At 37.4% G+C, this 21,548-nt stretch overlaps 2 protein-coding genes and 1 non-coding gene across 6 annotated transcripts in view; all 3 read right to left on the bottom strand.

Moving 5' to 3' along the window:
- FRMD6 (FERM domain containing 6) overlaps positions 1–6,113 on the bottom strand; it is a 392,313-nt gene extending 386,200 nt beyond the window's left edge. For both annotated transcript variants that reach the window (XM_045504277.2, XM_010966970.3), the window contains exon 1: positions 6,099–6,113. The gene's annotated coding sequence lies outside the window, so the exon portion shown is untranslated. The remainder of the gene's footprint in view (positions 1–6,098) is intronic.
- The window catches only part of TMX1 (thioredoxin related transmembrane protein 1), a 33,823-nt gene extending 12,859 nt beyond the window's left edge, over positions 1–20,964 (bottom strand). The window contains exons 1-8 of one of the 3 annotated variants that reach the window (XR_012507528.1): positions 20,670–20,925; positions 17,784–17,899; positions 16,400–16,445; positions 14,307–14,435; positions 12,340–12,385; positions 12,139–12,240; positions 11,962–12,028; positions 2,160–6,208 (exon numbers count right to left, since the gene is read on the bottom strand). Coding sequence is in view for 2 of the 3 variants with exons in the window: in XM_010966974.3 (XP_010965276.1) it covers positions 9,177–9,355; positions 11,962–12,028; positions 12,139–12,240; positions 12,340–12,385; positions 14,307–14,435; positions 16,400–16,445; positions 17,784–17,899; positions 20,670–20,821 (837 nt within the window). In the remaining variant the exon portion in view is untranslated. Of the gene's footprint in view, positions 1–2,159; positions 6,209–7,671; positions 9,356–11,961; positions 12,029–12,138; positions 12,241–12,339; positions 12,386–14,306; positions 14,436–16,399; positions 16,446–17,783; positions 17,900–20,669 lie in introns of those variants that run through there. The other 2 variants (XM_010966975.3, XM_010966974.3) reach the window with 2 other exon arrangements.
- LOC123611855 (small nucleolar RNA SNORA70) lies at positions 17,529–17,662 on the bottom strand. The gene has a single exon (XR_006718953.1). It is a non-coding gene; the product is annotated as a small nucleolar RNA SNORA70 (small nucleolar RNA).
- Positions 20,965–21,548: the final 584 nt, after the last annotated feature.

Consider the following 21,548-nt stretch of genomic DNA (forward strand, 5'->3'; position numbering starts at 1 on the left):
ATATAATTTGGGAGATGGGCAAAATGGATTACATTTTGAATTTGTTAAGTTAAACATGCTTGTTAGAACCATGAAAAAATTAAAATAGCATTTTTTTTTTACAGAAACAAAATGTATTGGACTAAAAAGACACTATAGGCATTCCAGACAGAGAACAGGTTTCAAGCAAAACAACAAGGAAAAAACATGAAAAAAAAAAAGTGCTAAAGGAAAAAAATCCAAAACCTAAGACACCCTACACAGCGAGGTTATCATTCAGAATTGAAGGAAAGATAAAGAGCTCTTCAGACAAGCAAAAACTAAAGGAGTTCATCTACACTAAACTGACCGTACGAGAAGGGTTAAAGGGTCATCTTTAAGTGAAAAAGAAAAGGTTACAATAAGGAAAAAGAAATTATAGGAAGAAAAAAATCCCACTGGTAAAGGCAAATATATAGTAAAGGCTATAGATGAACCACTTAAATAAACTAGTATGAAAGTTAAAAGACAAAAACTGCAAAACTCTACCGTAACTATAATAAACAGTTAAGGGATACACACGAAGATGTAAACTATGACATCAGAAACACAAAATGTGTGTGTGGAGGGGGGTGGGGGTGGGTAGCAAAAAATGTAGCACTTTTTGAATGTGCCTGAACTTAAATGTCTATCAGCTTAAAAGTAGATATAGATCAATACATATGGTAACCACAAATCAAAAACCAACCACAGATACACAAAAATTAGAGAGAAAGGAGCAGAAACATAACACTAAAGAAAACTGTCAAACCACAAGGGAAAAGACTAAAGGAAATTAACATTTCTATTACAGAACTACAGAAACAACCAGAAAACATTATTTACAATTGCCAAGATATGTAAGCAACCCAAGTGTCCATCAACAGATGAATGGATAAAGGAAATGTGGTATGTCTACACACAATAGGTTACTCAGCCATAAAAAGGAATGAATTTTGCCATTTGCAACAATATGGATGGACCTGGGGGGTATTATGCTTAGTGAAGTCACACAGAGAATGACAAACCCTCTATGATTTCACTTGTATGTGGAATCGAAAAATAGAAATTACACAAATGAATTTAACAGAACAGGAATATATAGACACAGAGAACAAACTAGTTGTTACCAGTGGGAAGAGAGGTGGAGAGAAGGGGCAAGATGGGGGAAGGGGATTAAGAGTTACAAACTACTAGGTATAAAATAAGATACAAAGATATAATGTACAGAACAGGGAATACAGCCAATATTTTATACTAACTTTAAATTGAGTATAATCTATAAAAATACCAATTCACTACGTTGTACACTTGAAACTAATATAACATTGTAAATCAACTATATCGCAATTAAAAAAAAAAGGCTGGGATTTCTTAAACTTTCAGCCTTTGTGTTCTATGTTGGCCTCAACTTATTTAATGCTGTCTGTCCAAATTGGTGAGGGTGGATTTTCTTTATTCAGCCTAGTGATTCAAATGCTAATCCCTTCCAGAAACGCCCTCACAGACACACCCAAAAATAATGTTTACCAGAATCTGGGCATCCTTTAGCTCAGTCAGGTTGACACATAAAATTATCCATCATAGTGGGGAAACTACTAAATTTCCTTGTACACATTTCATTACCATTACCCTGGAAAAACTAAAGGTTGAACATGGACAAAACCCCTACATTCAGGTCCTCTTTGATCATGTCCAAGTGGATTTCATACAAGTACACGCTGCTATGGGTTTTAAATATGCCTGGTCATAATTTGCTTGTTCTCAGGATAGAATGAAGTCTCTGCCAGAGAGGTATGGCTCTACCGTAGGAGAAATACTATCTGATTTCATGTACCAACCTAGGAAATTCAAATCTGTCTCTAGTGACAGGGGCACCAAGTTTTCTGGAACTATTATTAAAGAGCTTTGTAAAGTCCTACCACTTACTCAAAAAGTCTGTTACAGGCAAACCTTGGAGTTACTTCAGGTTCAGTTCCAGACCACTGCAAAAAAGCGAATTTGCAATAAAGCAAGTCACACAAATTTTTCAGTTTCCCAGTACATAAAAAAAGTTATGTTCACACTATTTTTTAGTCTATTAAATGTGCAATAGTATTATGTCTAAAAACAAGTCGTACATACCTTAATTTCAAAATGCTTTATTACTAAAAAATACTAACCATCATCTATCTGAGTCTTCAGTGAGTCATTATCTTTTTGGTGGGAAGGGTCTTGCCTCCATGTTGACGGCTGCTGACTGATCAAGGTGGTGGTTGCTGCAGGCTGGGGTGGCTGTGGCATTTTCTTAAAATAAGACAATGAAGTATGCCTCACTGATTGACTCCTCCTGTGACGAATGATTTCTCTGTAGCACTCAATGCTATTTGATAACCATTTTACCCACAGCAGAACTTCTTTCAAAATTGGAATCAGTCCTCTTATACCCTGTTACTGCCTTATCAACTAAGTTTATGTAATATTCCAGATCCTTTGTTGTCACTTCAACAATCTTCACAGCATCTTCACCAGGAGTAGTTTCCATCTCAAGAAACCATTTTCTTTGCTCATCTGTAAGCAATTCCTCATCCATTCAACTTTAACATGAGATTGCAGCAATGCAGTCACATCTTCAGGCTCCACTTCTAATTCTAGTTCTTTTGCAAGTTCCATCACATCTGCAGTCACTTTCTCCACTGAAGTTTTGGGCCCCTCAAAGTTATCCATGAGGGTTGGAATCAACTTCTACCAAACTCCTGTTAATGTGACATTTTGACTTCTGCCCATGAATCACTAATGTTCTTAATGGCATCTAGAATGGTGAATCCTTTCCGCAAGGTTTTCAATTTACTTAGCCCAGATCCATCAGAGAAATCACTATCCATGGCAGCTTTGGCCTTATAAATGTATTTCTTAAATAGTAAGACTTGAAAATCGAATGACTCCTTCATCCATGGCCTGCAGAATGGATGTTGTGTTATCAGGCATGAAAACAACAGTGATCTCACTGTACATCTCCCTCAGAGCTCCTAGGTGACCAGATGCATTGTCAATGAGCAGTAATATTTTGAAAGGGGGAAACTTCTCACAGTAGGTCTCAACAGTGGACTTAAAATATTCAGTAAACCACACTGTAAACAGATGTGCTGTCATTCAGGCTTTGTTGTTTCATTTACAGAGTACAGGCAAAGTCTACTTAGCAAAATTCTTAAGGGCCCTTAGATTTTCGTAACGGTAAATAAGCACTGGCTTCAACTTAAAGTCATCAAATGCATTAGCCCCTAACAAGAGTCAGACTGTCCTGAAGCTTTGAAACTAGGCATGACTTTTCCTCTCTAGCCTTCCAAGTCCCAGATGGCATCTTCTTTTGACAGAAGGCTGTTTCATCTACATTGAAAATCTGTTGTTTAGTGAAGTCACCTTCATGAATAATCTGAGCTAGACCTTCTGGAGAACTTGCTGCAGCTTCTACATCAGCACTTCTGCTTCATCCTGAACTTTTATGTTATGAACACAGCTTCTTTCCTTAAACCTCATGCTAGCTTCAAACTTTTCTGCTGTAGCTTCCTCACCTCCCTCAACTTTCATGGAATTAAAGAGTTAGAGCCTTGTTCTGGATTAGGCTTTAGCATGAGAATGCTGTGGCTGGTTTGATTTTCGCTCCAGACCACTCAAACTTCCTCCATATAAGCAATAAAGCTGTTTTGCTTTCTTATCATTCCTGTGTTCACTGGAGTAGCACTTTTCATTTCCCTTAAGAACTTTTCCTTTGCGTTCACAACTTGGTTAACTGTTTGGCGCAAGAGGCCTAGCTTTCAGCTTATTTCAGCTTTTGACACGCTTTCCTCACTAAGCTTAATCATTTCTAGCTTTTGATTTAAAGTGAGAGACATGTGACTCTTCACTGGAACACTTAGAAGTTATTGTAGGGTTATTAACTGGCCTAATTTCAATATTGTTCTTTCTAAGGGAATAGGGAAAAGCTTAAATTTTAAGGTACCAAAGAAAAAAGCCCCATGTAAGATTAAGATAGCATGGTATAAGAGAAGTTACTAGATGGAATATTCCCCCAAAAGTGTACTTTAATGAATACTAATGCCTTGGGGTGTTTAGAGGTTGTTAATTTTAAAAGGGGTTCTATATTCAAATAAATCTGGGGAATATCAGGTTGAACAAAGGTAAACTGGTCTCGTTGATACAGGGACTAATGTACTATGAACATCCAGGAGAACAGTACACAGACGTTTTCCCCAAACTCATTTCACCATGAAGACCTTCTGCATGAAAACATCTTGTGGGACTAGTTTTACACAAGATAATCTGAAAAACATTTAACTCTATACTAAAGTCAGTGATCCTAGGTTCAAGTCTTAATTTCAGCACTTATTGGTTGTGTAACTTCAGGCAGGTCTCTTGGCCTCTTAAAGTTTCAATTTTCTTATATGTAAAATAGTAACAACATAGTAATACCTGCCCTAAAATCAAGATTGCTGAGAAAGCCAAGTGAGATAAAGCTTGTGAGAACCCTTTGTAAAGTGTAAAACAATACACACCAGTAACATGTTTTTAACAATACCTCGTTAGAGATAAGGTAAATCAACGGGGGTCACGGGACAGAAAATGGAAAATATTGTAATAAAAGTTGTATTGTGCAAAGTTGGATAACTAGCACCATCAGAGCTTTTTTTGTGGTCCACTTCAAGATTAGTGGTAAACGTTGCTGAATGAATACATTTGGCAAACATTAAGCCATCATAGCACCAAGATACAAATGTGATCCACATGAACTTAACTTGGGTACTTCTCTTGTACTCTTAAGTTTTATAATGATGCTTCAACTAGGGGAAAAAAGCAACAGAATCTCAGTGTACCCAACTGGTCTTTCCATCCTTAGTACCATGCATCAGGTTCAATCTGATCTCCCCCCTATGAAGAGGCTGAAATGTTAATAATGCAACTAAAATTCAAGGATAATGTTTCACCTTGATGATTTTGTCTTTCCAACAAAGACATACAGAGAAATGAGGCTTTGTTCAGGTTTTTTGTTGCATTTACAGAGCATAGGCAATGTCTACTTAGCGTAATTCTTAAAGGCCCTGAAATTTTCATAATGGTAAATGAGCACTGGCTTCAACTTCAAGTCACCAACTGCATTAGCCCCTAACAAGAGTCAGCCTGTTACTACAGGCCTAAGTGACACAGTGATACACGCTGTCACCTGATAGCTCTATACGCCAACAGCCTTTTTGATCAGACTTGGGTTCTATTTAACACAAACAGGGCATTTAAGTTCACAGTGGTCATGAAGTAGGAAGAAATTCATTGATGTGAGGAGACCTGAATCCTTACTTTCTACGGCCTCTTACGAGCTGCCTAATGAAGAAACTTCAGTTTATTCATCTTAGACTAGATGAGTGGTTCCCAGACATCACAATTTTATGGTCCAGTAAAATCTCCAAATTTAGGATACTCACAAGAGATTGTCAACTTTGAATTTACTAGTTATTTTTTAATATAGTATTTTTAATTTTAGAAACATTAAGCAGAAGAATATAATCTTAAAGGATAGTCCTTAATTTAATGAAAAAAAGTGTCCAGTCATTGTGTACCGTAATTTCTCTGTAAGCTCAAAAGCAAAGGCGAGAATAAGTAACATACCATTTTGTGCAATTTACATATCCTCGGATTTAAAGTTAGCCTGAAAGTTGAGGTCATTTAATAATCTGAACTCATACGTAAACACTGAACACGACAAAAAAAACTTTTGCACACAGTATCTAACTGAAACTTATTTAGTTTGGCCTCTCCAGCACCTATTGACAAGGAGTTCGAAAGTCATATTCAAAAAAGTAATCATACTCTTTACAGGTTTGCAAAATAATACTTCAAAAATGATTCAAAATACAATGCAAGTTATGTATTGTATTAAGCAGCAGGGTTCTTCAACTGGAATCCCCTTTCATAAACATTAGATTAAGAAACATTACATACTGAGCTGCTCGCATATGCTAGGTTATGACTGGCATTTTTCACATTAATTATCTCATTTAATCTTGACAATAAACAAACAAAAAACTAAAAAAAAAAAAAAAACCCACACATTTCAAAAGACATAAACATACCTTGTGCTTTCTTCCTCCTCCTCAAAGGGGACAAAATGGCAAAGCAATTCTTTCTTCCTTACCACCTTCAAATTTACATTGCTCCCATTCTCAATAGAAGACTCAAGTTACTGTCAAAAATGACACATAAGAACTTGCTCATTAACACAAAATCCAAATAAAATAGGATTTAAACTTTCCCCTATTCAGTGAGGATGGAGTCAGCTTTCCCTGAAGCACAGGGCTGCAAAGAACAGAACTTAAAATCTGGGTTCTCGCATGAAGTATGTACACGTTACAGCAGACGTCAGTGCTTACTATGAGATTGAAGGCAGGAGAGGGTGTTTCTTTTCCTGCTCCGCCATCTCAGAAGGCTGAGGACACAAGTCAGTGCCTACTGACACACACACAGCTCACCGCCAGCATTACCAGCTTTACTATTGGACTGTCTTCATTTACTTGGCTTGAATATTCTAGGAAACTTGCCAGGGAAGCTAAAGTCACAAGTAACTTTATTTTTCATTTCAAAAATTTCCTCAGTCATTTATCTGAACACTACATTACTCAACTTACCCTCATTTCACAAATATGAAAATCAAAGTCCAGAGAAGTGGCAGTCATATTCCTAGGCGGGGTGGAGACAAGATTCAAAGCCAGGTCCCTTGACTTCTGCCCAGAAGTCTCCCCACAACACTACAGCTTTGTCTCAAATTCTAAATTTATATTGTAATTTCGCATACAGATTGCTATTTTTCAGTACCCATGCTGAAAACAAAAGCACAAGATCTGAAATCTTGTGGATTCAAGTTGTCCCTGTTCCTGCCATGCCTCTCTGAGCCTGTTCACCTGAATGATGTGTAATGCTATCAGCTATCACACATTATGATTAGACTAAATGAATTAACTCAGAACAGCACAGCTCCAATAGATACTCAATGAATGAAAAATGTTAGCTATGGAATCTTCATTAAAACTTTTGTCAGTCTTCCTCATTTAAGTATTTAGACAGTATGAGACAGAACACTGCATCTTTTGTTGGAGTGATGAGATTCCAGTGCTTCAATAGTGGAGATGAATGACTGGGGTGGTGCCAGGGAGTAGGGTTCTCCAGGATGATGCTGCTGCACCTTATTCCCTCCTAAAGGACTTGTGGCTAAGCTGCCATGCTGAGCCCCTCTAAACCAATGTAGAAACAAAAGGGGTCTGTTACAGGTAAAATGATCCTAGTGGCTTCTCCAAGCCTCTGGTGTGACAGAAAACTGATTATTCAGATGTCTACACGTAAGATCATGTATTCTCTGAAATATCAAGTCTCTACAGATTCAGCCTACTTTCAATTTTACGTATATATCATATTTTCTAATCAGTTAAAAAGTTAAAATTTGTCATGTATATAGTACATTAGAAAACAGAACCCATAATGAGCAGCATTTTTCTATCATCTCAAGTAACAGAGAACGATGTGTATGACTCTACCCTTCTGATTACACGTCAAATACATATAGAGTGACACAATTATTCATTTGAACACTGTTAAATACAACGTAATTAAGCATTTCTAAATATGCAACCCAAAATCACACTTGTCTTCAGCTTCAGTGAAGTGCTTAGAAAAGTTTATTTTGTGCTTAGAATATTTCCATCACAAAATTATTACACATCCAAGCTCTTCAATGGTAGAATATTTAATATTCTAAAGGAGAAGCCTTTAAAGAAAACTGGTGTACATTATGATACTATAAGTTTAATGGATTCACACAGCAGCAAATCTAGACAAAAGGGGACATTACAGAAGTCGTCTATTACCATAATGGAGAGGTCATCTATTCTGAATATTTATGGTTTTTCCCCTTCGTAGTTGATACAGTTCTTTACTGCCACCCCACATGTCCACCCACTCCCCTCCCTTTTGCTGTAAGATAAAAACACTATCCTAATGCTTCAAGGAGTAAAAATATATTAAATGTCCCATCTTGCTGATACCCATCTGTGAGACATCACACAATAACAGTATAATAGAATACGGTTTGTCTTTTCAAAACCTAAGACTGTTACAAGTTTAAAACATCAAGCATACACTGACTTTGTAAAATCAATTAAGAACTTTCTGTATGAAGACAAATATACATTGAAAACATATATTACAAGATGCTTTTTCCTGAGTAGAATGCTTCTGTTAACTTTCAAAATGTAAAATACCAAGGCTTTTCCACAAAATCAAATGAATGTTCACCTTCACGTCCAGAAAAAAAAGTTCAAGTAGAGGTTCAACAAGAATGATGTAAAATCTGAGACAAGTGGCCAAGATTTTAAATTATCAGTAGACAGCTCTTCAGTTTTAAGGATCCCTCAGTAAACTTTAGTTTGAAACAACAAAAAAAGTACTACTACTTATTAAAATATGAAAAACATTCCCCGGAAATTATCCAATTTGGAAAATGAAAAATGTAACCCATGGTATGAAGAACAGAGGAGAAGAAAAAAGGCAATCAACCTTTATAGGAATCAAGACAATACCATGGACTTTTAAAAAAAATTTCCTAAACATATCCTGTATTATCATGTGTAGAAAACTGTAAAGTAGTTTTTATTAGTTGCATAATCTAAAAATATGAAGAAATTTTGGACTCTAAAACGAACAAGAGTTGTCACTGAAACACACATTTCTTGAGACAGTGGGCAAAGTTCCCATTTATGGGAAATATGTTCTTTTTTTTCACACAGTGAAACTGAAAAAAATTGTATCAAATGAGAAATCTTTTTCTCTAGTCTCCTTAAATATCTCAATAATGCAATAGTTGGGTAATTATTCAATTTAGATTTGAAAAGGTTATTACTAAACAAACATACAGAAATCGTATTGCTTGGCACCAGATTTTTCAAAAATTAAAGAACAGTTTGAACCACCATATTGTTCTTAAATCCTATTTCAAACTTTCTTAGTAGTGCTACTTCCATTTTTCATAGGTAGACTGTTCAATCTGATGACAATCTAGACTGAATCCTGTAATGTATAAGCAAGTCATAGTTCACTTCAAACCAAAAGAAAATCATCTTCTGTTTTTGCCAAAATCATATGAAAATATTTGCAAATATTAACTAGGATTTATCTGTGGCCAATGAAGGACCCACAGAACGTTGTCTTATGGCATTCTGTGCAAAGTCTTTGTCTGTTCCTTCTTTGCTTTCAGCTTCCTCTTCTGAAACATCTTCTTCATCGGCCTCTTGTTCCTCCTCCACTTTTTTCAAAGGTTGAGAAGATTCTGGTAATAATTTTTCTTAAAGATAAAGACCAGAAATGTATTTTTTGCTGACATATTAGATTGGTGTTAGAGTAGAATCAAGAAATGATTCATATGCCCACAAACTGCTATAGCATTTACTTATCAATCACATTTGGATTTCCAAAAGGAAAACATTATCTTCAAAAATAAGTGATGCTGTAAAAAGACCCGGTTTGGAATACCCATTTTACTTACCAAATCCACTCTAATTACCAACCTGTTCATAAACTGAACTGAAATTAATGAAGCAGAATTAATGCTGTGAATATGGATGTTTTAAGAAAATACACTGCATTACATACAACTGTCATATTAATTTGGTAGTGAATCTTCTAGCTAATAAGTTATTCTGAAACAAACTTCAACACCACTCATTTCAGTTCCCAGGTGAACAGGAATCAGACAGTTGAAAGTTATTTTCCTATCCATATTTTTCTCAAGTTATTTCATAAATGTGCTTCCTCTTTCCCATATATATAATTTCATTAAGGTATAATTACAACTAGTATAATGTATGTATCTTAAGCGTACAGCTCAATGCATTTTTTTAATATGTAAATACACACATCTACCTCTCCCTCTTTTTTTTGCTAGTTAACTTAAGCTTACACTACACCATGTTACTGACATACAGAACACAGGATTTGGTAAATGAATTTTCCACTGTTCAGTGATCCCAGACTGCTCCTAATCCTAGGCAATTCAGCGTGGAGCAGGAAGAACACAGGGGTGCAAGGCAGAAAAATTATGGGAAGGAATTACCACACAGTAGACAATCTGCTGTTTGGTATGCCTGGCATTCCTCTTTCTGTTGGGTTAATAACCCCTTTTCTACACCACATCCCATGTGGTTGTGCTGAGCACAACAGTTTACAGCAGTGGTTCTCCGCCAGGGGTGACTTTGCCCTCCAGGGAACGCTTGGCCATGTCCGGAGATATTTTTGGTTGTTACAACTGAGAGGGGTGATGCTACCAGCAACCAGTGCAATGCCGCTGAACATTCAATAATGTATAAAAGACAGTTCGTCACAATTAAGAACTATCCAGCTTAAAAGGCCAATAGTGTCAAGGCTGAGAAACCCTGGTTTATACTGACTGTTTCAAAAAGTGAGCTCCTTACAACAAGGGGAGCACATCAGAATTTATCCAAAAGATAGGTGGGTGCAGGGAGAAGTGTATTTTCCTCTTACTCTGGGATTATGAGCTATAGCTTTCATAGTCATTTTATGCTCAGGACTGAAAAGAGTCAAAAATGGAGCACGCAGAGTCACAGAGAACTGAGCAATTCAGAAACATAACATCTTAACATTTGAGCCCCAGGATCCAGTCAAGTCTGGCCTCAGACTTCCTCACTACATGAACCAATAAATTTTTACTCTGCTTAAAGCTAGACTGAGTTCACTTTTTCCTCAGCAACTCAAAATCTAAGCGAAATACAAATCATGCAGCCTGCTATAGAAGGGGCAGTACCCCACTAAAGTATGGATTAATATCAGCTGTGCCACAGGTTACTTAAAAGATAAATCTGTTGTTAGTTTTAAGGTTTTTGAAGTGAAATCAATACAAAATTTAAATTCACCAACTTTTAAATCATCTTTTAAGTAATCTGTGCTTATTACATTTTTCCCTACAGGTCAGAGGCCCTTGGTAGATAAAATTCTTCCCTCCCCCAATGTCCTTTTTAGTATCAATGCAACTATCTAAGAAATGTTTTAAAAACCCTATCAGTTTTTTGACAGACAAGGAATATTGTAGGTGTAATCTCTACTGATTTCATTTCAGGAGTTTTGACCTCAATAAGTCCTAAGTCACAAAAGGCAGAACAGGAACGTCAGGAATTATGTCCTACTCTCAGCTCTGTCATTTCTGTGTGAATTTGGAAGAACAGTTCATCTCTCTGAGCCTCAGTTTCTTCAACCACAAAATGGGAAGAATATCACTTATGCAGTCTACTTTAGAGTGTCGCTGAAAAGCAAATGGGATGAAAGAAAGTGAAAGTTCTCTATAAACAGCAAATACGAGGGCCTTCGTAAGGGTGTAATTGTCAAGATTAAAAACAAATGATTGGTAGGTAATTATATTTAGACAGACAGCAGTGAATATTCCAATTATCTAAACTCATCTTTTAGCACAGTGTCAATGCCAGTCCTAAAGCAACTACAGGAATTGCTTTTCCCAATATCCTAACAGAAAAATTTTGATTTCATCAGCACACAAAGAAAAAGCTTCAAATGTGGTCACTGTATCAGTGAATGTCTTCAAGAGTGGAATGCATTCAACTTTTTTTGACCCAAGTATGTTCTCAAATGGATCCATGAATATCATGAAGTTTTCAAATAAACTGACATCAGGTCAATGTTATCAAATATCTGTAAGTCAGATGCAGTGTTAAAATTCTCCACACTATAAAAACCAAGGAAAAAACTACTTTCCTAAATACACTGGGCTGTCATTTTTACATGAAATATAAGCCGCAATTCCCCCACCACTCCAAATTTAGAAACCTAAGCTAGAAAGGCAACCTGTTATATGTGTGATTGTGTTTACAGATATGAACAGGACTATAGTGAATAAAAATAAACATTTTAAAATGTACTTACTGGAAGGATATGGCTGAGGTCTGCGCCTTTTTGAAGGACAAAGGCAATCTGCCACAAATATCATGCACTGCAAAAATAAACATAAGAAATATGAATACATACTATAAAGCTAGTGCAATTGTACTAGCAAATTCTAAAATATTTTTCTTCCTAGTATTCTGAAAATGAAGTACTTACAAGTCCTAATAATAGTCCTGAAAGCAGAGTTGCTAAAGCAAACACTGTATATGATCCCCAAACTGGTAATCCAAGGTCTTCAATAAAATAGTTATGGCAAGTCTAAAATCAAAAGAAAAAGGTAAACTAAAAACTTGGTCATTTTTTAAAAAGTGACAGTATCAAAAATGTTTAAAATAGAAATAAAATTTTAGCCCATACCCTGATCCACATAGACAGCTGAAAGAGTGCTGACATACTACTCATCCTAAAATAAGAGAAATGATTGAAAAACCAGGTAAGAGACACAGCTTTGAAGTACAATACGTGTGTTATCTCTATCTTCTATTTTTTTACTCTCTAGTTTCCCCAACACAACAGATTTTATTGCTGGTGTTACTGAATATTAGTGCTACATCATTGATTTCAAGGTCATAATAAGGCTTGTTAATGAAAATTAATAGTTTCTGAATTTTTGCCACTATGTGATGTCCCCGTAAACAAAACACTTAACAGGTCACGAGCTCTATGGAACCAGCTGATTTAAAGTCAGGCACACTGTAAGCAAATGGCAACTCTTATTCACCCTTAAAACCCTCCAAAGAATGAGTAGAGAAGGGAGCCTGAAGGAAGAACCAGGAGCACTTGGTGAGCTAATCCTTCCCACGTAAGAATTACCCTCCTTTCATATTCAAATTAAATAGAACTTACAATAGCATTAGTTTGATATAGTTCAATGACATGCAAAATAATTACCTAAGAAATAAATGCTAAGTCATCATGTAACTAAAACTAATTATTTCCACATACTTAAACCCAAGCCCTTTAGATAGGCAGTTAGAAAAAGGCATGCTCCAAACATTAGGTTTGTGGGTTCTCCCCAGCAGAAGTGGTGCCCCTAACACACAGACCAATTCATACATCAGCCGGAGTACCGTATGCAGGATGGCCTAATCCAGTCACCACTCGCTGGGTGGGTGAACCTGTCAAGCTGACCCTGGGAGCACCCCTTACTCGGGCTTCCAATAAAAAGGTACAGACTGCTGCCTGAGGATTCACTGAAAGACTTACAAGCAAGCCTCTTCTTCTACCAAAGAAGGTAAGAATCATTTATGACATGAGATTTCAAACAAAAATCAGTTACATTTTCAGTTCAACAAAGAAAGATACCTTAATCATGTTGCTTCTGCTGTTAAAATGCAAAACAAGAATAGGAACAAGGAATTGAAACATAAATCATTGTGCAGCCTCACTGAGGTCTGTGCTAATTAGATTCCATCAGGAGACACCAGCTGCCTTAACTGGGTTGGGCATGATGGTTCGGGGGGAATTCTGACAGCTAAAGTACAATCCAATTCAGAGGTGTAAGGAAAAGGTGCTAAAGATAAACTTCAATTTCAAAGTACTGCTTAGGGCTGATCTTTCCCCCACTCCCAGAATCCAGAGCACTTTTATCTCCTATACGTTGGTGCCCAACTCCCCACCCTCTAAGGGCAAGTGTGGTGAGAGGACAGTAAGAGATAACTTAGCCACACCAGGACGAGTCCATGGTGACCTCAGCAAAATTCAATATTCCCAGAAGCCTCTCAAATGACCTGTGAGGCCTTACTCCCTGAGACAGTATCAGAAAACCCATTTGCCCTGCTCAATCCTTACTGCTCCACAGCAAGTTGCTACGGAGAAATATACCCTCTACCTATACATCAAGCTCAGTCGTCAGTCATGCCACTGCTCATCCACACTACTCACAGCAAAAGTTATCAGACAGGTGGAGTAATTCAATCACATTAAATCTAGAACTGAAATCTAAAGGTAGCATGAGTAAGTATATGTTTGAGGCTTCTCATTCAAATATTAAGCTCAAATGATAGCCGTACCCATTATATTTCTCACATTCTTAGGGGGATTATTTACCTTTTCATGATACAAAAGACCCCACCTGCAGAGCTAAAGTACTCCTGGAAAGGCTTGCATCTTAATTTTAAAGACTGTCTCCTCCTGGTTTAACAAGGATCCAAGTATGTGCATCACTTAGAAGATAAAGCCAAACTAAAGATATCACGTAGTATATCTGAACATATCTTATGAGTCCAAGAATTAAAACTAAGCATAAATGCTTTACTTATATGAAATATAATTGTGTTCCAATTAATTCTGAAGTAAATAAAAGAAAAACCCCTCATACTTACAAAATAGAACCTGGACCAAACCATGATGAAACAGGTTCGATACTCTTCCACTCTTTTTCACTCACAAAGTTTATGAAGTCGTTCTTAGTCCTTGGGCCCTGATAGCGCCTAAATTCACCATCCTTACAACTAAAGAAGATCAGAATTAAATATTAATCAGTACCAAATAAGTAAATTTTGTATTTGTTTTACTATTTTTAGAAACTCATTTTACAATCGATCTAATATTCAAAATCATCAGCAATGCACAAGTGGCAAATTATACTAATTACCTACCCTTGGCATCTTAGCCCCATATTTAATTAAACACTGAGGTTGTATTTTTAAACAATCATAAGCCTTAAGAATGTTATTATTACTCTTCCAAATAATAAGACTATAAAACACAGCAAGTAGTTATATGTCAATTATATCTCAATAAAATGGGGGAGGAAAAAGAAATGAGATAAATCTCAGAAAATCACTTTTAAGCCACAACACACACATTGAAGAAATAACCTCATAAAAAGTGGTTAGAATCATGTCTAGCATTTATTATTAGCTATTTACACATTAAACATGTAAGGCATTTTTCTGGTATTTCCAGTCATAATCACATCATCTCAGCCTCCATGCTTTAGGACTTTCTTTTGGTTTTGTTTTTTTAATTTATTTTTTATTTTTGGTGGGGGAGGTAATTAGGTTTACTTATTTTTCTGATGGGGATTGAACCCAGGACCTTGTGCATGCTAAGTACATCTCTCTCCCACTAAGCTATACCCTCCTGCCACAGCCATCATGCTTTAAATCGCTGGAGGCATCTGGTACAGTGATTCTGTTTTACAGCCTACTTTGCATTCTTCCTGACATCCACCTCCTCCTTCCCATTTCCAACATACAGAGCTCTGTCACAGGGTCATAAATGCTCTCCCGGCTCCCACACCTTCATCATTTCCAAACTACCTTAAATAATATGCCAGTCTAATTCTACTTCATTAATACTTCTGTTTTTATCACTTAAATAGGAAAACTTTCAATAGCTCCCTACTATCTATAGTTAGAGGATCCTTTATTCAACCAGAGCCAAAGCAGAGTTTTGTGGAGAAAATGGCATTTGAGCTGTTTTTGAAGGATAGGTAGAGCTTCAGCAGGTAGAAATTAGGGGAATGGGCATGACAAACAATGTGACTAAAAGAAAAAGGGCAGGAAATCCCAGAAAATTTCAGGCATGTTGAGAAAAGGGGGAGACTAACTAGAGGGGACATGGAGAAAAGGACTTCGTGAAAAGGGAGAAAGCACTTACAGAGACAGAGAAGATACATGTAAATAGGTACAAAGGGGGTAGGGGTGAATTAAAAAGGTATAGGGAAACAGACACAAACATGGGGAAAAAAACCTGACAAAGAAAATCAAGATATACACAGAACAGCCGACGTGTTGTTTTCTTAACTCTAAATGAGGAGAGAAATACCTCCTGGCATTCATCCCACCAGCCAGATGAACATTAAAGTTCAGGGTATATACACAGATTTAAGATTTCTTATGGCCTATTTAGAAGATAAAGACAAGCTAAAAAACCTGATACTAAAGACTATATAATCTTGTTCATTCTGACTTAACAACCACTTCACCTACTACTGTCCCCAAGAGTGAGCTACAGCACCTTCTTAGTTAACATAACATGTTCCTATTTATGACTGTTTATGAGACTGTCCTCAGGATGGAATGCTTACTATGCACTCCTGAAAATTCTACTCCCAAGGTTCAGTTTTAACCCCATATTCTCCAGGAACCAGGCCAGTGCGCTGAATTTTGTTCCCTTACCAAATTTCCTACAGTGCTTACCACAACTCTGAGCTCATAATCACTTACTATGCTGAATGGTATCACACTGTTTCTTGTGCACATCATCTTCTAAACAATTACAAATCTTTGAGATCACAGATTGTTTCACACGTCATTCACCTATCTAAAGGCACCTAGGACAGCACTAAAAGCACAGTAAGCCTTCCAATACATTTACTGAAAATAATGCTCTTTAAACACGACCTAGGCCAGGGGCCTACTATTCTCATTATACCATCAGAAATCCTACAGAATCTTCAAATACTTACTGATAAATAGTAGGAAGAGCAGTTATGATAAATCGTCCACTTAGTCCTACAAATGATAAAGAAAGATTAGAAATAAACAGAAGAAAAAACACACAACAGGTTTTATATGGGCCAATCACTTACTACTTAAAAGTTGATTCTGATTTAAAAACCAATAGACAAAGAATATGAAATTATACCTAAAAATAGTTGAGCTATGTAACATAAACAATGAAAGAAATTCCAATTATGTACTTAAGCAACTTAAAAAAACTACTATACATTATCTCAACTATAAACCATGTAAAGTCTGAATATTGACGACATTAGCGAATATATATAAATAAAACATCTGATCAACTATACCACTATAAGATTACTAGTGATGAGTTATGGGACAGAACAATATAACTTAGGCCTAAAATCAAATGAACTTGCATCTGACAATCATAAAACAAACAGTTTTTAAGATATTATTAAAAATGGAAAATATGAATCTTTCATAAAGTGGACTATAACAACATCAGCTAAAATTATTAACCATGTGTTAAACACTAAAATAACTAAGGACTAATTAATGCCTCAGTTTTCTTATCTGTAAAATGGGGGTATTACCTCTTCCACAAGGTTGCATAAGGACTACATAATAAATGCAAAACCTGGAGCAGTACCTGTAATAATCAGTGCTCAACAAGTATTAGTGATCATTACCATTTGGGATAGGGACAGAGTCAAGAATCCAGGTTTATTGTGACCAAAAACAGGTAACATGAGGCTGGTCTAAGAAATAAGCATCCATAAGGGCCGGGCTTGCCACTTGTCCAGGGGGCCAAGTCAGGAGGCCAAAACCATGAGGGCTTTGTAATTAAGAGCCCATGTCCTCAAATCATAGTTAATGGATTAAATCTGGAATCCAATTACAGGGATTCAGATCACTTGTCAGGGACTGTGACCTTGACTCTACAAAGACTCTCAACCACATACTCCTTATTCTAAAGCTTGGTATGGATGCAAATAATGGCTTGGCCAACACCCACGTGGACCACAGTGTGCTAGGACTTCTCACAGAGGTCTTACATACCAGGCTGTGGCCTGAGATGCAAAGGAAAAAAGATAGGAGGCAGTTATGTGGGGAAGAATGGAGGGAGAGAGATGTTTCCTAGGTCCTTTAGAGCAATATATAAAAGATTAAGCTGCATACACAACCAGGGAATCAGCTTTTTGCAGGCACTGCACACTGAGTACCCATCAGAGAGGCGTGTGAATCAGCTTAATCAAATGAAGACAGTTATGTTTTTAAAACCTAGTGAAAGGCAGAGTTAAGATCATGTAATATCATGTAAAACAGGATAAAGAGACCATCCCAAACTGTAAAGAAACAAAACTGATCAAAGACTTACAGTACCTGGCTGCTCTGTGACATCTACTTTTGCAATATTGACCTCAAGATCTTCTCCCCATTCAGCAAAACTTTCCCATTCTGGTTGAAGATTCTGACAAGCGGGACACCACGGAGCATAACTAAGAAACACAGTTTTAAAAAAGTTAAACACTCTGCTATGATCATACTGGGATAAAAATTCTAAAATATGTAACTTGTGAAAACTATTTTATACTAAAAACAAGAAAGTAAAGTGGTTAATTCCGTGAAGATGAAAAAGTTTTAAGTGTGAGTCTAACACTATGGAAATCAAGAACTATGAATTGATAATGCTCATCATGGAAAAGTAATTCTGAGAATAAGTTCTTAAGACACTAGGACTTTTTCACGTGCAAAACAGCTCTTTAAAAGCCTTTGGATTTCTCTATTAAAATATGGCCAGAAAGCTCAAAGCCAAATTTGGAGTTCATTGTTTTAATAATTTTACATGCAGGAGTCAAAAAAGCAAGTGCTAGTATGAGAAAAATAGGAAGCAGCCAGGGTTGTGGTGAATGGGAAACCTGTACCCCATCTTAAAGAGGGAAGCACCACTCAGCATGACTGCCAAAGGGCACTGCTGGCCCAGATCCGCAGGCTGGTCTGATTCAAAAGAAGCTGAAAAATCTGCATTTTTTATGTAAAAATGTTACCTCAAAACTCAACCCAGACACAAACACTAAACAGGCCAAATGAAATTCTTTGGCCAGCCCTCGGTCAACCTTGGGTTTGCAAATCTGTGGCCAAAAATATTAGCACTTTAATTATTTTCCTGGTAATCAGTCTTTTAAAGGCCCTGAATCTTTCCTAGGATTTAACTTTTCCCTTTTATTGTACATTATCTGATAATTTACCTCAGCTTTTTAAAATGGAACCAGGAAGAATAAAGCCTGTACCTGTTAAACACAAGAGTACACACTCTGTACTTCATTATATTTTCTTGACTTATTTTATGAAAATAAAACTCCTAAAAGTAATAGGCACTGTGGAACAAGACTAGTACCATACATAAAAGGCAAACCTTGTAACAATAAATTGTATTACAATGAAAATATCTCTAACAAAACTCCTGATGAGGATGGATTTAAAACTGACTTGTAATAAGAGCGGACTATTGTTAGGAATACTAGACTCTTTTTTCAAGTTCCTTTTGTTTCCTAGATGCTTCTTAAAGACTTAACCTCATATCCAGTACGCTAAGGAAAAGAATGAAAAAAATACTATAGTATACTCTAATTTCATACAGATGCTCTAATTCAAATCCCCTAATACTTTACTTTTGACTGCTATATTGATATAGTTTGATCAAATGAGTTAATAAAAATCTCCTAAAATAATACTTGACTTTATTTTGTATATTAGTTCATAATCACTATTGCTTGTTTATGAAATTGTGAATATTTTATGAACAAAACCTAAAACAAGTTACTTAGGACAATTAAAACCAAATGCTGTCACTGGTTATACTTCCTCTCTTCTGTAGCCTCAGTGTGCCTTAAAATTCATTTTACTGAGTTATAAATTATATGCAAACTATATCTCACCCTCCATATAAATGTTCTATGCCTTATTTCATTTTATGATTCAGGAGTTACTGATCTGGCCCACTGGGTTCTCCCTTAGGGATGACCACCTCCACCTCCCTTAACTGGCAACCTAACCATGTAGGAAAACACCCATCTGAATCTTGTTAAAGGAGGGGGTTGTTCTCACAACATCTGCATGTCTACCCTGTGGTAAGCTCTGCAGATGAAAAGAAAGCCACTACAGCAATACCTGGACAGATTAATTAAGGCTCTTAGGTATGTCTCTTATCTGTAAAACGCAGGAAATAACACCTATCTTACAGAATTTGTAAAGAATAAATATGGTAATGTAAGTAAAGTGCTTAAAGCGTCTAGTACACAGTTAACATTCGATAATGGCGTTTTTTACCAGTATCACTAATACCAATGGTATCAATAATACTGCCACCACTACCAATTTAGTGACTAAAGCAAAGGCAGATAGTTTATTATCTACCGGTGCAGAAGGGATATTATTATAGCGGAATCATCACAGGCACAGCACTTTATTCGAACAATAAATGATGACCTGCACCTTTAATAAGAGTTTATAATCATACTCATATTAATATTTTAATGCAATACCACTTAGAGAGGCATACAAGTAACAACCCAGGAAATTCAGTATTACGCACACACATCCAAAAGGAAAAATGAGATGTGGGCAAAGAGAAAAACAAAAAAATTAGAAATGATAAAGCGAAAGATTTTCTTTAAATAACCCAACTTGAATTTACTTGGCATCTAAGATAAAAAGAAGCACGCCTAATCCATAAAATAAAACTTAAGAGTCTCAAATTCTAACACTACAAGTGGACTACTTTTTAAGGATAATTCAAAAGGAGAGGAGAGATTCAGCTCAATTTCCTCTTTTGTAGCGTTTGGTGAAAGCAAGTCTGGAAGTCTGTGAGGACTCATTTTGAAACAAATAACTATAGGAACTAGTCAGACCAACCCCCCGCCCCTCAACCTCCAAAGCCATGAAGAAAAGTTGAGAGAATTCAGAGCTGAACGCAACGTCTTAGGCGCACCACAGCCCTAGCAACCAAACCGAGGTGCATACTTCAGAAGAAACTTAACACAGTATTCCCCGGTGAGAAACGAAGAGGGGGTGGGACCAAGCCAGTCGCGGATCCCAAGAGGAGTCAGGGGATCGCGAGGAGTCGGGGGCTCCCGCCCCTTGGCTCAGAGTCGCGGTCCAGGGAAACCTGGGACCCGCATGAGAGGAATGGGGGTGAATCAGGTGTCCAGACTTGGATCTAGGACGCCGGCCCACCAAGGGACCCCGAGACCACCGCCTCGCACTCACAATTCTATCATCCACTCTCCTTCCAGCAACTCTTTCCAGTTCTTGTCCGTGATGACTCGCACGTCGCTCCGCCGCCCGTGGGTCCAGGGGACCCCCCAAAGCAACAGCAGCAGCACTGCCACTGGGACCACGGAACTCCCGGAGGGCGCCATGTCGGCCGCTAGCCCACTCACCGACAGCAGGCGCAGCGACCCCCACCTCCGCGCAGCAGCGCCTCACTTCCGCCCTCGCGGGCTGACCTGCTAGTGCGCATGAGCACGGCGAAGCGCGCGCTCGTGCGCGCGCATCTTGAAGACTCTCAATGCGCATGACGAAGCCAGGTCCTAGTGGGCTGATCGAGTAGAGAAAGAGGGAGCGCGCCTATACCCTAGTGCGCATGACAGAAAAATGGTCTCTGCCCACCTTCGGCTTTGCCCCAGTACGGTTTTGGAGGAAGAGTGAACCGAGGGCGTGGTGTAGAAAAGTGGGGCGGGAGTTGGAGACCAAGCGCTGGGAAGTCTGCGGCAGGATTTTGGCGCCAAATGATTGGCATGTATACTTAAGGCAGCTGGTAAGTTTACACTAAAGCAGTTTTTAAATGCCCGTCAGAATTTTCTGTTGTTTCCTTTGAAAACTTCTGTAGGAAGCCAGTGGACGTTTTTATGAGTCAAAATATTGGTTTACTTATGGGGGATTATAGACTGGAAACGTGCACAAGGGAACCTTACGGGTTCCCTTTGTATTCTACATCTTGATCAGGACAGTGGTTACACGGATGTACACTTATGTAAAAAGCCATTAAGCTGTGCATGTTAAGTTTAGTGCACTTTATGCACTTTAGGATGTATGTTATCCCTCAATTTTTTTAATGCAGTAGTTACAGAGATGCTAGATCAGAAA

Source organism: Camelus bactrianus, chromosome 6, assembly GCF_048773025.1.
Source record: "Camelus bactrianus isolate YW-2024 breed Bactrian camel chromosome 6, ASM4877302v1, whole genome shotgun sequence".
Taxonomy (NCBI): Eukaryota; Metazoa; Chordata; class Mammalia; order Artiodactyla; family Camelidae; genus Camelus; species Camelus bactrianus.